This window comes from Trachurus japonicus, chromosome 22 (genome assembly GCF_045865225.1).
Source record: "Trachurus japonicus isolate A0001 chromosome 22, Traja_1.0".
Lineage (NCBI taxonomy): Eukaryota > Metazoa > Chordata > Actinopteri > Carangiformes > Carangidae > Trachurus > Trachurus japonicus.
The window spans coordinates 14,026,205-14,044,064 of record NC_140928.1 but is presented as its reverse complement, the minus strand read 5'-3'; the positions used below and the strand labels follow the sequence as shown (position 1 = coordinate 14,044,064).

General features: G+C 46.2%; 1 protein-coding gene across 1 annotated transcript in view; it reads right to left on the bottom strand.

Annotated features, from left to right (window-relative positions):
• msrab (methionine sulfoxide reductase Ab) overlaps positions 1 to 15,880 on the bottom strand; it is a 34,418-nt gene extending 18,538 nt beyond the window's left edge. The window contains exons 1-4 of the mRNA XM_085766930.1: positions 15,667 to 15,880; positions 9,318 to 9,386; positions 9,028 to 9,147; positions 4,918 to 5,022 (exon numbers count right to left, since the gene is read on the bottom strand). Coding sequence (XP_085623056.1) covers positions 4,918 to 5,022; positions 9,028 to 9,147; positions 9,318 to 9,386; positions 15,667 to 15,850 — 478 coding nt within the window. The 5' untranslated portion in view covers positions 15,851 to 15,880. The remainder of the gene's footprint in view (positions 1 to 4,917; positions 5,023 to 9,027; positions 9,148 to 9,317; positions 9,387 to 15,666) is intronic.
• Positions 15,881 to 17,860: the final 1,980 nt, after the last annotated feature.

Genomic DNA, 17,860 nt, shown 5'->3' with positions numbered 1-17,860 from the left:
TGAACATGGCTACAAACTATAATAAGAATATTATTACTATGACTTCTTCAATTTTCTGTTTACAATGAGCTCCTGAATCAGTTTCACTTCCCTGCAGGCAATAGGTTTAAAAATAAATATATTGATTTTTCAAATGCCACACATCTTATTTTGAAGCTTAACTCTTTTAGTACAGTTCATCTGATTTTGTGTGATGTCAACTCAATTTGCCAGAACTCAAATGCCAGTTTTCATAACTTGAAATTCAGGCTGACAGTGTTTTAACTATATGTGTGCATAATCATTTACCAGTGATTAATAAGCTACAGTCACACTGAGGTTTCTAATCAACAACTAAAGCCGAGGTTGTGATGTAATGTATTTTAGTTTTTATTTTATTTAACAGTTTGTTTGGTTAGTTGCTCTTTTCTCCTCTACTTGCCATTTTATTTCTCCCATATTATTCCAGAGAACATTCATTTCCATTGATGCAGAAATATAGATAAAAACTTAAGTCTTATGAATGTAGGATTTAAAAAGAAAAAAAAGCGCATTAGAAGTTATAAAGCTGCGCCATAATCAAATGGACACACACATCTCCACCCCCCACGCTGTGCACACACGTGCCGCAATCTCCATAAATTAGGGCTGTCAGCGTGTGTGAGGGTGTAATAAATGACACCTGGTAATGAGCAAGCCATTCTCAGCCAACCAGGGGAGACAGAAAGAGGTATGGTTAGGAGTGTGGGGGTGGCAGAGGTCACAGGTCAGGGGTCAAGGTCAGCTCCTGTGGGGTTTGGCTTTAGATAGAGGGGAGACCCCTAAATTAAGGGTTGTGGTGACACAGGGGGAGACATGGGGGGACCCCAACAGGGAATTGGCGTGTGTCGCAGCCAGCTGGGGAGGAGATATAGAAATGGAATATTCATGCTAATTTCAATTGTCAGAAAGAAACCGCCACCAGCATGACTTAGCAGATTGCTGACAGCTTGATATATGTCTATTTGAGTGTGGGTTATAAGCCCTATATATAGCATAACACAGACTATATGTCCTGTGCAGTGATGACACGATGCAATTTGGAAAAAAATAGAAAAAAGAAAAATTGAAATGAATAAAAATCACCACCATCACTGATTTTCAAGATGCACTTACCTGTTTAATTGACCTGCAATACATCTCTTTTCTACCGTGTGACTCCTTCAACATCTATCTACAAGGGGGAGCATGCATGTACGTGGAGATGCTATCAAATGAGGACAGCCGCGTCGGCCGACTTAGCTGTGCATTTGTGTTTTTGTGTCTACCGGCATATGCCTGCGATGCCTGTTCACTGACGCAGCATCAGCAGCCCACACCATAAATACTGCATGGCCTCGAAAAATAGAAGAGGATGGAGGGAACGAGGGAAAAGGAGAAGGAAAAGAGATGAGGAGGAAACAAAGAGGAGGGGAAAAGCCTCGGTTGTTAAGATGAAGGGCGGCTGGGGGGGTGCGGAGGAAGAGATTTTTTTTTTTTTTTTTTTAGGTTGGGGTTGGGGGTGGGGGGGTGACTAAGAGATAAAAGAGGAGAGAGTTGATGCGAGTGTGTTTGTGTGATGAGCGGATGGCCTCGGGGAGCGGTCGACTCTCTGAGCTGCTGTGCGGATGTGCTGACGGGCTCCGGGGCTGTTTGCTCACTCGCTCGGCCCTCTGCTCCGCTCACCGCAAAAGGGGACAGGAGCGGAGAGGTGGAGAGGTGGTGGTGGGGGCAGGTGAGATGTGAGAGGTGGGCGCAAAGAAGGGGTGAGACAGGGAGAGAGCGGGAAAACTGGTAAAGAAAGTGTAAAACTGAACGGAGGGGAAAGAACTGAAGAAATGGGGAAAAAATGAAACAAGAAATAAGTGAACAAGTGGATGAAGAGGAAGGGAAGTGACCTTATGTTTGAATAGGTCAGAGAGCAAAAAAAAAAACAAAAAAAAATGACAGAAGTAGCTAGATAAGGTGCCTCTATCCTCCAATGGCTGCAGATAAAAGTGAAATGCGGCCTTCTCTGAGGAAGCATTGGGTGAACAAACTGACGTGCCGCTGGTGCAGCTGTGCGCACTCACCCTCCGCATGTTCTGTGCGCACGCGTTATGCCTATCCGCATGTGTGCACAAATGGGGTAAAGCCGCCTTTGAGTGGGCATAATGAGCACTTGTGCATAATGTGAAGTGAACAGTATGCTTGCGTATGACGATGCGTGCGCAATTGATCCGCAGTGTGTGAAAAGAACGAGCACAATGTGTTTGCATCACGACAGAGATCACTCTAAACACATCAGATCATCCTTCTCAACCGCTGCGACGAAACACAACCGCTGTGTTACCCTCTGACATGTGGACGACACTCTGAGTGCAGAGAGTTCGCCCCGTGCTCCGGTGTCTCCACATACTGTACTTGCATCCACACAGGAGGTTGTGTTACTGAAGAGTTGTCATAATGCAGACATAAGAAACTTGTAATATGGGAGCGTGTTGAATGGGGGGTCTTTATGCAACATCCCAGGGAAGCCAGCAGATTGAAACTAGTGTTGCTGAATATGGAAAGAGGGCATACAGCAAAGGCTGCTGGGAGTTTCTGATTGGCTGCTAATGTTGCTATCCAGGCTGGGATTGGTGGAGCTGACGCAGCCCGACATCACGTTGTCGGGACTAAACCCTTTTGAACTGAGGCAAAGCAGTGAGGCACGGCTCTCAAAACACACACACACACACACACACGCACGCACGCACGTACACACATATTCTTGCAGATACACACCTACATACACACATTAAAAGGAAGTATTGCATGCCACTGAGCATGATCTATACATGATAGTTGTAGAGGCACTCCAACATAGTGTGTAGATGAAACAGGACGGGCTCAGCGTTGATAATTCAGGAGAAAACGGAATTCGTAATGTTCCCGGGCTCGTCTCCATGTACGATGATCTCAAGTGAATCTGTGCAGTTAAAAGAGGGGAAAAAAGAGCAAACTTCCTTAACTTCTCCATTCTCTTTTAAGCCCAGCTCTAAGGTGGACAGAATAAATTGGAGCTTAAGCATGCGTGAAGGCACAGCGAGCGGGCCCCTTTCCACCTCTCCACGCCACATTTGTCAAATCAGAGGAATTTCTGCTACACGTGAACCCAGAGTCGGAGACGAAGAGAGGCGGCGGGGAGTTAACGCTCCCAAGAAAAAGGACGTACGTTTGAGTTTGCGGTTCGAAGTATGTCACCTGGTCTTAACTGTGACCAAAAAAAACACACAACAACACACAACTAGTGGAGTGCATAGACAATAAGCTGCATGCTATTAATAAAACATGAGATGAGACAAGGCAGTGAGTCAGGGGAAATGCATGACTACTCGTTTGGCCTCAGTGCCGTCGCCCTGTGGCGTGTCGGCTCGACTCTGCGTGTGCCTTTGCCCGTAGTAAGATGTGTCTCTGCCCTTGGCTACAGAGAACGGGAGAAGAAATCTCTTCTGATCGGCGTTCTTGCGGTTCTGGGGATGAACCTGAATACTGTAAACCCACCTCTGGCGGAACAAGTGGAGCGAAATGTGAAGAAACGTACCATGTATTTAGCAGGTTGGCCGTGAAAGATGCACAAACACGGCTGACATTTTTTTTGTGTATTTGGGTCACACAGTGTATGAGAGAGCAATCATGACAGATGTAAAAGAGATGACAGAACTGACGTGGGTTAACGTCGCCGAGTGTGTATTGTGTGTGCGCGTGTGTGTGCGTGTGTGAAAGAGAGAGAGCCTGTTTTAAAGCTGAAGGTCGGGCCTATGAATCTTTGATCCATCTCTTCCCAACTTGTCATGCCCCTCCCTACATTCAACATGAGTGAGCAGAGTACCTCTTTGCCTGTCCTTTCGCTCTCTCACACTCACACACACTCGCGCGCACACACTCACACACACTCGCACACTTACACACACACCCTTCCCGTGCCCTCCCGGTGCATTAATGTTCTTACATCACCTCCTCCAGTGAGCAGAGAAAACAAGAGAGCAAGACACTCGGAAGAGAAGAGATGGGAGCGATGGGTTCTTTTTTTTTGAGGGGGGGTTGGGGGTTGGGTTTTTTTTGTCAACGATGAGGAGGAGGAGGAGGAGGAGAGAAGGAGTTGAGAGATGGGTGGGGAAGAGATGCGTGTCACTAAAGAGGAGAGGTGAGGGAACCAGGATTCAAAAGCTATGGAGTTTAATATATGCAGCACAATATAGAATATGTAGTGTAGATGAACATGGATCAGAAACCCATCTGAACCCCCCCCCCCCTCTCCCTCCCGCAGCGTTTTAATTCCTTTGGTGAAATGTTACACCGTCATTGTAAAAGTTTTTGTACCAGTTTCCGGTGATTGACAACTTCAGAACCGTCGTCAAGGGAACAACCCCGCCAATGAAACGCAGAGAGAGCGCGATAAAACAAAAGTTCAGACATTATTCGACCCAGAAAAGAACAAATTTAGTATCATCGGTGGATCAGTCAGGAAAGAAACGCGCACATGATGTGAATAACAAAAGAGGAAGGATTCCTCAGCTGGTTCAACATTGGACCAAGTACATGCCACGCACATGCTCTAACACACAGAGACATTTTCTTCTTTTTTTTTTTTTTTTAGGGAGTCGGGCCTTGAACACGCACCACACTGGTGTGTCTCTCCATGGATGGCTGGATCTCAGACACATTAACACTGTCTGGCGTTGGCTTACACCCATGAGACCCCCCCCCCCCCCTTCCCTCCTCCCACATCCCCCACCCCCTAAACCCACCACCACCTCCAACAACGCACACGCAGGCACACGTCTGGGCATCATCCTTCTGCTCTAATACACCCTGTGCCCCTCGGGACCGGACTTATTTGAGGGCAACGTTTGGGTCTACACAAGAGTGTGTCTCTGTGTGTGTGTATGATGCTACCTTGTGTAGGATCGTGACTCTCCCAAAAGCGTTTGAGCAGCTTCTCGAGGCTGATGTCTTCAGGGGAGAAGACCACCCTCACCACCTCAGTGTGACCTGTCAGACCTAAAGGAGAAACACAAAGTCAAATTAATCATAACCAAAAAATGTGAAGGCTTTTCGCTCATGATGTCAGATGTCTGCTTGACTCATCGCTCCTTCCTCCTCCTCTTCCTCTGCTTGTCCCCTTGAAGTTTCACTCACAAATACTGGAAGAAAAACAATTGATTATCACTAAAATAGACACAATTAGGCATGTGTGGAAAAAATGTATAGGGATAGCGTACAAATATGTTGGGTGTATGAAGGTGAATGTATGAATGTGACTTCAGGGTGAATCCACACACGGCTCTGTTATTGCTGGCACAATGGGGAGAGTGTGACAGAGCGAGGTTCACATGGAGAGAGAAAGAGTGTGAGAGAGAGGGCACAGTAAAGGTTGCAGCTTATGGTGGAGGTTGCCAAAGACAAACACACACATGTACACACACACACACACACACACACACACACACACACACACACACACTCGCTCCTGTCTACAGCTGCCAGGACCTCAGAGCTTCAACATGCTGCCTGCAGGCACTCTCAAACTGCTTTAGGTCTCACATGCAGGTACATGCACGCACACACACACACGCGTACACACACACATATCAGAAAAGGTACACTCACACACCTCATCCCAACGTACCGCTGCTAAATGTACATACAGAGGCGTTGGCTAAGGATTGTTTCAGTTGTACCACTTCTGTTCTCGTGTTCACACATTACACACGCGCAGGTGTACAGAAATGGACACAGTATATACACACACACACACACACACACACAAGCATGCCCACACAGATACATGCATCAGGTGCAATGCAGATAATAGGAGGAAGCCTGCCAAATTCCAATTTCTGTCTCCAAATGACACCCAGCACGCCCAAAGGCCCAAAGGATCATCCCGTGCCAAACCACCATGGTAGACTTCACCTGTTAAAACCGTTGTTGCTTAAATCAAAAAACAGGAATAACTTTCAGGTGAGGGTACAACAACGAATAGTTTTTTGCTGGAGTTGTTCCCATTTTTCCTTCATGACAGCAACAAACATTATGCAGATTCTCTCAACATGTGGGACTGAACACTGTGCTGTAGGCTAAACATGGAGCGTCAACACCAACGACAGAAAGCAGCGCAACCTCCCAAAACCTGTTGGGATGTGTGGGGAAAAGTGTGCTGCTGCATGATCCATGATTTGCTCCATGATTTCTACACTTGTCCCACTTGAAGGGGGTGAAAGGCTGTAAAGTGATGCAGACCAGCACCGGTAAAGCTGCCAGAGAGTCAGCGTTTTTGCTGAAGGACACTTCAGCAGGTTGAATGGCTTTCTGTGTACAGACAGCGTCCCAAATCAAATCGCCACCATGTTTCCCTTTGCTTTGTTTAATTGCTCTGTTTAATTGCTCCTGGCTGTTATAAACAGTCACAAGAAACTTCTATACTATTATTAGGTGGGCTCACTAATGATAGACAGAAATGACAAGAATGGCCAGACCAGAAAAACAGCACTATTTGACACTTTCAGTACTTAACTTAATGACTATTTGATTTCCACGACAAGCAATAATGGTGGGGTAATTATTGTAAATTCTATAGCTGGATGGATTTATAGCTTTGTGTTAAGAGGTCACTATGTACCTATGGCAACTACATGTGGAAGCTCTGCGGCTACGCTGTAACTAACATGTGGTTTGTCAAAAATGTAACTACATGCTACAGAGGCTACAGAGATAAATGAAAAATGTGGACACTGCATGAATTGTGTCTGGCTTGTGTTTTCTCCTACACGTTTCGGATGCCAGTGGTGATGGATGAGAGTGAAAGCAACGTGAAGCATGTTGAAAAGGCAGAATTATCTTCTCCATTTCAGAGACACACATATGGCGAAGCCATTTACGTCGCAAACCTTAGGCTATCAACGGTCTCCATCACAGTGACTGAAACAACGTAAACACACCACCTGCGTGGATTATACCAGGTCTGAGTAATGAAACCAGGCAGACCATCCCACCACCGCTTCCATCAGAAACACAGGTACTGTGGGGAGTATAATTAAAGTGTGATACAGCTCAGTCATGTATGATACACCAGCTTACAGCGATAACAACAAGTAAAATCCAACATTGCATTAAATCAAACCCTGAATCACAGGTATCGACAGGAGAAGACAACCTTATATGTGGGATTAATTCAGTTTAAGAAGCAAAGACGGAATTTGTGGCATTGTTACACAATGACAAAACATCTCTTGGAGGAAGTTGAATTGGAGGGCTGGGGAAACAAAACACATGAACATCATAGCTTACGTATCTTCCCCTGGCCTTCACCAGTAGTTAGTTGCCTAAACTTGCACAAAAAAACTTCTGTGGCCCCGAGAGCTCAATGCACAACTACTGAAAACACATCCAAGTACACAAATATGCTGCAAATTCTGAAAACATCATGAATTTAATATGTGCGGTAAAAACTCATGTTAACTGTGGTGTGTTGAGCTCTCAGGGCCACCGTAGAAAACACTGCTATGAAGTCCTTTTTGGAACAACCATATGGGTCATTTGAAAAGATGCTGACAACATCAGCAACCTATTTTCTTGTAATGTTTTGAGAACTTTAGAGCTGAAGCACAAAAGGTTATATTGATTCCCAACAGCGAAACAAGCTGAACTGTGCGTTAGTTGAGAAAAAAAAATTTGCCAATTGATAATTGATAATACCTCTCAGCTGTCTGTATCATCCGTCCTCTCAAGACAAACCTGGCTGCACCTCAACCTCTCTTATTTCTGTCTGTCAGACCATCCACCTATCTGCCTGTCCTTCCATCCTTCCCTGGCTCTGCTGACAGGTCCATCAGCCCCTTCTTTCCTGTCCGTCCGTCTGTCTGTCTGCCCTGGCTGTGTTGACAGCTCCTCGGTCTCATGCCGTCGCAGTGTTCTGCTCCGTCATGGCCACTGGAGCGACGCCTGCACTCTCTCAGCCGATGGACAGGCAACTATTCTTTCTCACACTTTTTTTTCTCCTCCTCCTCGTCAAATTTTCTTTTCCCCCCTCAAAAGTTTATTTTACCAGTTCCCTCACTTGCTGCAGGTCTCAATCTCGCTTTCTCTGTCATCTGCCTCCATCTCCATCCTGACCATCTTGTTGCTGGGGAGCTCACAGAGAGAGAGAGAGAGAGAGAGGGGGAGACTGTGAGGCAGACAGATAGGAAACATACAATCCCTTGAAGGGCTCGGGCTCAGAAAGTCTGCCAGCCAAGCCCAAAGCATCTTTCCCCTCCTCTCCACGTCCCCCATGCTGCGCCTGCACCTAGACTCCACGCCTGCCTGCAATGATGTGCCCTCAGAAATGGAGCAGCCCCAAACTAACAGCTCATGACTTCTAAAACACAGGAGAGACACACGGGGTAAGAGCAAGAGCCCAGACATCTTCATTTGAATTATATATCAACTCCCTACATGATCTATTTGAATCTCATGATGATGAGGCTAACAGGAAGAAACAGATTCGGAGCCACGGAGAGGTAGCCAAACGTTTTCACAGCAAATATACAGAATTCAAGAATAAAGCGTCTTGTTCGTAGTCTTGAGGGGGGGAAAAAAAGCCCATTTATGGCGCTTCGTACACAGTAACTTCTGTTGGCAAAAAACGCCGCAGTACAGCACAGTACAGAGCCCAATCCTTACAAGTAGGTCATGGGGGGGTGGGGACGGGGGGTGCAGCCCATCTGGAGCAGTACATTCTGAGTAGTTGACTGCAGATGAAGGGAAGAAGGCGAGAGGATGAGAGTGCTGTGCTTAAAACACCCTTCCGACTCTTTTTTCTTTATCTTTTTCCTTTGCTTTTTTTTTTTTTTTTTTGGGGTGGGGGGATGTCTTGAACCTTGACTGATCTTACCGAGAAATGTCCTGCCAACCTCCTTCACCTCCCCGCAGGAAAGCAGCAGGATTGGTTAATATGAATCAAAGTGTTGACGCTGTAAAAATAATTGAAAAAAAAAAATGAAAAAAAAGCGCAGGGTGTAGTACCTGAGCAGACCTCGTGGTAGGTGGGGTTGGGTGTGATGCCACCAGCGTAGCCCACTTGTGTGGAGAAGACCCCCGAGAGCCTCCAGAAAAGTCTCTCTGCTCCCCAGAAACAGCCCATTCCTGGACGTGAGAGGCGGCGGTACGCAAACAAACACAAACACAAACCCACAGTGTATTAGTGCTTCTGTGCTCTCATACCAACCACAACATTTTTAACCACAATGTGTTGTGGCTAAATATTCCATCTGGGTTATTTGTGATTAAAAAAACGTGTGATTGTGTGGTCTCACCAAACATGATGGTCTCCATGCCTTCTGGAAAAGGCTCCGCAGTGGGATTCCCACTGACTGCATGCTTTTCTGTGAAGGGACACAATGTGGAAAATCTGGTAACGGATCATAACAGTGTTTCAACAGTGCAAATTACAGCTTGCGAGTTAAGAGGCCCATTAGCTGCTTCAACTAGGCCGCATAGGTCTGCACTTTGTTACAGGCTGACCCAGGCCAGCGGATCAGAGCCAGAGGCTTCTGTGCTGGAAGACATTTAAGAGATTACACGGCTTTGACCGCCATCCTATCCCTGCTGTCCTCCCCTCAATACGCACAATTAAACCCAGTTATTTTCTGATCTCTTTTTACTCTTGTGCATACTAGTGTGTCTTCAAATGTCGAGCGGACTGAGTGTGCGAGGCTTGGCACCATCAGGTGGCCACAAAAGCGAGGCCGACGACGACGACTACGCATCGGGGGAAACAACACTTGTTTAACCCCACAAGCAGGGGGAAGGCCTCGCAAGCAGACCCAACGCTGTCCTAATCTTCCCCATGTTAAAAATACCCAGTAAGTAAAACAAACTGAAGTGCTGAGAGGTGGCAGGGGGGTGTCACTCTACTGCCAACTGTGCTGCCTGGAATTAGAGCGCTAAAAAGGAAGTGTATATGTGTGTGTGTGTGTGTGTGTGTGTGTGTGTGTAGCCCACAGATGTGTGAGGAGGATTAGGGTTTAAGAAGACTGAGGTGACTTAGCGTGCAAATCTCCACTAAGCAAGGCTGGTTTGTACTGCAACCACTAATATTAGTCTACAGATAAACAGGCCACAGGGTACACCGAGAGCTTAGGCACATACCAATAATGGCTGCTTGCTCCGCGTTCATTGTGTGATTGCTCTGCGGCCGCTCACGGATGAGATGTGTGACATTGACCTGAATACAAACAATCTCTAATCTGATACAGACATAATAGTTCATTTCCTAGATAGGCCCGGGATGATCTCTAACTGTGACAGCAGGCCAAAGACCAAACAGCTACCTGCAGTTTATTTCGGGCTTAAAATGATTACTGTAAAGCCACACAAGCGCTGAAAGGGAAGTGTTCTGCTGCCCATGCCGGGACCCTAAAGATTAACAGGTGTTTTGAAGAATATCGGCGGCAAGAGAGGCACCACAGCACTCGAGCTGATAACGGCTGTCTCGGTGTGCCACCTTAAGGGCACTTTTTGATATTAGACAAAAACTGTTTGGTTTTCTTTTTTCTCCGCAGTAACAGATTGCAGAAGCATAAAGGACTCCTAAAATGTCACAGAGGCCTGGCTGCCCTGGAGCGGATCCCTTCCTGCCCTCCCGTTGTGCCACAGTTCTGTCTTTTAGCAGCAGGTTTGGTCGGTACTGCCAGGTCACGTTCACGGGCACAGTCAGCTGCAGTCAAAGTATATCTGTGTCAGTGAGCGTCCCAGCTAAATGTTCTCGGTTCACGTGGGTGACTGAAGGTGGTGGAAGGACGGGAGGAATCGTCAACCCTCTTTGAATTTGTTTGGTCTACATCCTCTGCTCACTCTCACCCTCTTGTCCTTCGTTTCTGGCCACAGCGATTAAAAAAAAAAAAAAAGAAGTAGTCAAGTTGCCAAATGTCTGAAAGAGAGAAAATTTGAGAGTGAGAGAGAGACAAGAGTGCGATAGGAGGAGGAGGAGTGGGAGGAGAGATCAGCCTGCCAAAACAATAAAAGGAGTAAATAGCCAGTGAGAAGCAACAGATGAGGGTAGCAGAGAGGCAGTGAAGGATTCTTTTGGCTTTCAGACCACCATGCCTTTGAGCGCTATATGAAAAGACCAAGCACTTCATCCAAGAGAGAACACAGAGAAAACAAACAAGCAAACAAATAAACAAACAAAAAAAAGAGAGAGTGGTAGAATGAAGACAGCCAAGAACACGCCGACACAGCACTGTCCAGAGAAGCCAGCTCCGAGCCAAAACTCCCCGCCCTCTCGTCTCTCTCAGCTGCTCTCCATCTTCAACTTCACACTCTCTTCCTCACACCACCACTTCCCATCCCTCACTCCCCTCTTTTACAAAAAAAAAAAAAAAAACACGTGTGCGCCCGCCTGCACGCGCACAAGAACGCAATCAGCCGCACAATCGCTCGCACGCCAACCTCTGCTGTGGGTATTTCTCCCATGGAGCAGCTGGCAGAGGTCCAGGCGGTGCCAGGCTGGCTCCTTTCACTGTGCCTAGCCCAGCATTCCCCCCTGCCAGCCCAGTGCCCACACCCTATTCTGCCAGAATTACCCCACCTAACACACACACACACACACACACAGGCACTGAGAAAGAACTGGCTGAATACCCTCACTACGCTGCCTCACTACGCCAGCAAAAGAAAGAACAGAGGACGACAAAAAACAAGCAGGGAGGGTGACTGACTGAGCTTACAAAAGAAGAAAACAGGCTGAATATGGGGGAAGGATTCATGAAGAGGATTTTTTTTCCAACTTGGATGAGATATGGGCGTAATTTCTTTTGTGCGCCTTTGTTTTTGAGGATATCTGAAAAGCGCAGTGCAGCCTATACAGTACAGCGGGACTGAAGCGGAATACTTTGGTCACCTTTTGTTGCTTTTTTAGCTTGTTGGTTGTAGGCGGCTGGACCAGAACCAAAACATCGGACCCGCTTGCCCTGCTACTCTGCTTGTATCATGATTAACCATCAGTCAAGGACACAACAATCTGTCTGTTGCTTAGCGGATAATAACTTCCAGTTTGACTTGTTTCGGCGGGTATTTAGTCTTTGTTACCCTCCGGTTCTACCCGCGGTCCTGTGTTTCTCACCCATAGAAGTCCGAGTGCTGGTGCCCCCCTCACGCAGAGGCACGGGAGAGGTACTATCGCTGGATGCCAAAACTGGTGACGGAAAGGTTGATTTCCAGGCTGTTCTGTTTATTTCCTTCCAAAAATCCATTCTCTCCCTTTCCCTCTCTTTTCCTCTTCCCTCCCTCTCACTACTCCTCTTTCTAGCTTCACACAGGTTGGCAGGGAGTCAGACACGAGTCGTCGTCGGAGGCTGATGCTTTATACTGGTGCCAACTACCCTCTGCTGTATGGGAGGATGGGTAGGGGGCGAGAAAGAATGGGGCAAAGAAGGGGAGGGGAGGAAAAAGGGCTGATGGGAGGTGGTCCATTTTTAAGAACAGTAAGAGGTAAGTAAAGGAAATGATGCTGCTGTGGCCTCAAAACAATCCACACAACTTGGTACTGTGGCATACATACACATGAAGCTGCCTGTGTGCTCAGGCTGGGGGAAACTGTCGAGGCTCAGGAAAGTACAACTTTCAAGCCATCCATGAATTCCATACATATTGTAGCCTAGCAACAGAAACAGTTGCTATGGAGAAGAGTATCTACCATAGCACTGACGCCATTATCTTCCTCAAGCAAGATGGAGGCACATCCTGTTGGGGACGGCTCAAACATGGGGGGAGGGGGTCGTGCTGTTCAGCATTTATGTATAAATGCATCTTGTTTAATTCTCTAGCAAAAGGAAATTCATCTTGACAGTCTCCCACAGCGGATACATGAGAGCAAATCCATTCATTTTCTATACAGCTTACTCTCCTCAGGTGCATGCCACACTATTATTCAGAGTCTCCAAATCACCTAAGTGACTGGGAAGGAAGCCAGGACACCCGAAGGAGACCCATGCAGAACATGCAAACTCCAGACCTAACATTAGGTCTAACCACACTACATTCCTGCGCTGGGGCAGCAGAGCTAATCACTGAGCCACAGTGTTGCCCATGAGCACATCTTTCTCTTTTAATTTGTCCAGTGTTTGTTTGCTTAATTTGCATGCTCTCCCACTTACTTACACGTTTCTCTTACCCTCTGAGCTCACTGCAAAAGTCAGAGAGCAAGGGCATCTGGAGACAGCAGAGATGAGAAAACAACAGAGAAATAATGCCAGAAATATATCTTCGCCATGAACCTGCTTTAAAGAGTTATGGAGAAGCATGTAACAGAGATTGATTTTGGTCAGCTGACCTCCCCCATCCTGTTTGGAAGAAATATTGGCAGTCTACTCTGCACTGACTCAAAATAATAGCTACTGTGCCCCTACCATGTAGCAATCTGCCACTGGATCATTCTCGCCAAGGTCACAGAGTACATTATACACAGTGGAGCGAGTGGGGGAACAGAGGACGCCGGGACATCTGAACAAGGAATAAGGAGCTTCTTTAAAGAGGCAACTTTCATGGTACAAAGGGGACAAATGTGTCCTCACACTCACACACAAGGCTGGGACTGCAGTGTGGAGACAGTCCTTGCAACCCCTACTACTCATGCTTACTGGCCCAGACTGACAAACACAGAAGCATGCTATTCCAACACACACACACACACACACACACACACTCTAGAACAACCCCATCCCCACCTAAGCTGCCCCCCACGGTGAAAGGGGAGGAACAGATTTCTGCCATGCGGTGTCTCCGAGCTGCTCCGACAGACGGAGCAGGAACTTACGACGGGGCGGAGCCTTCATGCGCATAATGCCCAGATGGGCCCCTGGACGCTGCGGCACCGCTTCCTCCTATGAAACTCACACCCAGCTCCCACAATGCACTTTGCGGATGCTCACGTCTGAGTAGAGACACTGAGACTGGCACTGGGTTCAAATCGCATCATTTTTAAAAATCATTTGTCGCAGACCCCTACGAGCCCTCCTGTCCTAAAATAGTAAGATAAAAAGATGAATGAAAGGACAAGACGGACGGAGGTGTGAGCGAGAGGTTTGACTGGGGCCTATACCCAAAAATGAATGAAATTATGGGAAAAGTAGGAGTATGATGTGTTAATTTCATGCACCAACACATAGCAAAAACTTTAAAACAATATAGTAACTTAGATGTCATATTCTCGCTGAGTGTCTCTGACAGTGCTGGGAACTTGATCCGTACAGATTTGCTTTATCCCAGTTTAATCATCAACTATTTGTAACACAATCCTACCATATATCCCAACAGGCTTTTTGCTGCCACTTCAGATTTTGTGGTTGACTCAGAGATTTCATCACTGTCCCCAAAGAGGCTAAAAAAAAGTATTAACACACGTGTACCTAGACATGCTTGGTTTGTAAGGTTAAGATACTAGATTTGGCTCCCACGGGCCAAAATTCAAAGGAAGAGGAGGGAGGGAATCACTGTTGATAAAGGAAATAACCTTATGCTGTGTGAAAATCTCAAGAATCAAGCACGTTTATGTGATACTTCAGAGTAATAGCATGGTAGTTGCCAACCTTTTTATATTCTAAGTCAGTGCGAGAGAGAATATATTAACTGAAAAAGAGCTGGCAGCTGTCCATCAGGAGTCATTGCACTTCATCCTGTTGCTTACTTAGGGTGATTCTCTACAGCCAAAGTCATAACGAGCTCAAAAAACGCTTAAGTATTCTGAACTAGACTTAGACTATTTGTTCATTTTGAAAACTGGGCACGTTTGAGCCTCCACTTCCTGCGAAAAGTGGTCTCTTAACAACAGACCTTGGACATATCCTGTGACTATAATTTCAGTCTGAGATTGTGATTGTGTCATCTGATCACCGCATCTTCCGTTTATCCGACAGACAGCGAAACCACTTGTTTGGATTGAACTCTAACCCAAACTTCATCAGACACAAGGGCACGTCAAGCGGACTATTGGCCAAAGATTCTCAACTTTCTCGTGTCAAGGGCTCTACTGGTAAAGAAAGTTTAAACGACAGACGTCCACTTGACAAAGATTTTGTCCCTGGACCCTGTAATCTGTAATGTGATGTTTTTATTTCTTTTCTGCTGTCTGTGTTTTCAGCAGAATACAGGTATTAGGTAAGTTCAAGGCTGTGGTCACACAAGTAATATCCTTTTTCCTGTCTTTGACGGTGCAAATGTCCAATGAAAGAACTTTAAATTCTGACTGATAGATTTTTTTTCTGAGGGAGCAGGACATGACATCACTGCATGATGACACACAGAAAATGGGAACAGGAAAAGGAAGCTCCCCTCCTGTCCCTTGCCTATATCTGGTTACATCACTTATTAAAAAGTTCAACTTGTGTTAAACTAATCATTGTTTACAGCTCAATAAAAGCTAAACAGTTGCATTTTAATATGAATTCCATCAGTGTCATTTCACTTATCACACTCCTGGGCTCCTGTTTCCTGTCATTACTTTCACATGAGCTCCACTGATGTCAGTCGCGTGCACTTAGGCTACTGCACGTAACTCGAGCACGTGCACAGTTTATCAGGTGTCATCCTCGCGCCAGCTGTCTGTCATTCTGGAAACTTACTTTTCTTTTCTTTTCTTTTGGTTTAACACCGCGTGTTATTTACCTGTCACGACCATTTTCTCGTCCCTTCCCTTCAGAGCGCGGGTTCTGCTCGGCAGCTGAGTCTTATCTGACATTGTGTCCGCGGCAGCGACCGACACAGAGACCAGAAGGAGCCAAACTGTGTGTGTTTGTGTTTGGGAGAACCACTGTGGTGAAAATGGCCGAGTCTTCCGGGATGCCTCCATAACGCCACGCTGTTGCGTTTCGCTTCTTTTCTTTTTTTCTCTCTCTCTCCAGCGGGGATGGGAAACAGAGGGAGGGAGGGGGAAGAGGGGTTGGAGAGACGGCGGCGAAAACGCCATCAATATGAATATTCATCGTGCGTGGGCAACGTCGTGCACTGCATATTAACTAGTCAAGGGGTTAATATGACTTTGGCACAAAAGCCTACAGTGCACCGTGTGCGGGAACGAAATTAAATTTAAATAAATATCCACGCCGTTCAGCATGCAAATGAGCTCTCGCCAATTATCAGCTCTCATTCTGTGGGAGGTGTTTCTGGTGGATCAGGTTAGAGTATGGACGTATGGGTGGGTAGGTTTTCCCTTTGTGGTTGGTTTTTACATCAAGGAACGTGTGTTTGGGATTAATGTGGACGACTAACAGCTTCAAGACTCCACTGTGAACGGCCTTTTAAAAACTGCTCCATCCCTGATTGATGTATTATGGAAACGTTGGGAAGCCTCTGCAAAGAAAACAGTGGTTGTGTTCCTATAGAGACAGTTGAGTCAGTCTCTGTGTGTGGTGCTATCTGGCACTCAACACTGACCATATGATGCTTTCATCTCCAAAAGCACCAGAGTGATTCATATAAGATGCAATGCAGAGATTGATTATGCTCTGCCCACTTGGAGAGAAGTATCCCATATGTGATTTAAACACATCTTATTCCAGCACAATCCCATGTTGAGTCTCTTTACCTCTAATTATTTTATTTTTTAGAAAATATGTCATGTTGGTCCTGAAACCTATGCACTGCAACTTAACCCAAACAAGCCTGCTGCAGGTAGCACAGACAAGGAGGCACGCTTTACATCCACGTCCACACAGTCATTGCTTGTAACCTCAAAAGTCACAAAGTATTGAACAATTGTACGATAATGCTGTTTGTCAATTGTGCATCAAGGTCTGTCACCTGCCCTTGCTGCACGTTTATTTTGTCAGTAGTGCATCAAGCTCTCACTGCCACCAATATATTAGGTCAATATTTAAAGCGGAATATCTTAAATAGTTATATCTTCCGACGGCAATCACTTATATAGAGTATTTGGTCTAAAACACAGGTCTGTCAGTCACTCTGCTCTGCTGTAAGCCGAGGAGAAAACTTTCCTTGTATCCTGCAACCTTTATTGAATGAGGAGATACCATAGACTGTAAAAAGAATGGACGTAGCGTCCGTGACGTCACCCATTGGTTTTGGGGAGTCGTTTTTATGACTCAAATATGGCGGCCTGAACAGCGCCATGTTGGATTGGCCGGCCGAGAACCCGCCCACTGGCCTCGAAGCAGCTGTCCACGGAGCTGCTCGGACCTGTCACTCAACGTTTCCGCTCCCTAATTGGCCAGAATTTTAACCTAATAACAGTAAAACGGTAGAGTTAAAAAAAAATTCACCCCCCTCAGAGTGTGTGCGGATGTAGAAACTATCGATTGAGACGAAAAAACGTTCTGACACCAGGCTTTTAACATGTTTACTGAGGATGTAAAGTCGGCAATTTTAACATGGGGGTCTATGGGGAATGCTCCCTTCTGACACCAGCCCCCAGAGGAATCCGAGGGGATTGCAGTTTTTTGAACGCGGAAGTGAGCTTCACTTCTCAGACCGACAACTGCCCCCTTGGGAGATACGGACAGCATAAAGGGGCGGTCCTCTCTGTGTGTGCAGCCAAGGGATGCGCGTGAATGTGGTGACGTAGGGACGAGGGCGGGGACTGCTAACTCCATCGGCTGACAAGAAGTTAGCCAAAACCACCGGATTGCTTACTTCTGCTTTAAGTCCTTTCAATGAATGATAGCTATACCTGTTCCTGCCTGGTTAGTCTTTGGGATATTTTTTTAAAGACATTGCATCCTCTGTCATATCTACTGTTGTAAAAAATAAAACAAAACCAGAAAGTTTTAAACTGCAGAGAGATCAAGTCTTCAAACAAGTCACATCAAATAAAGACTCTAAGGGGTGACTCTAAAAGTCGAAA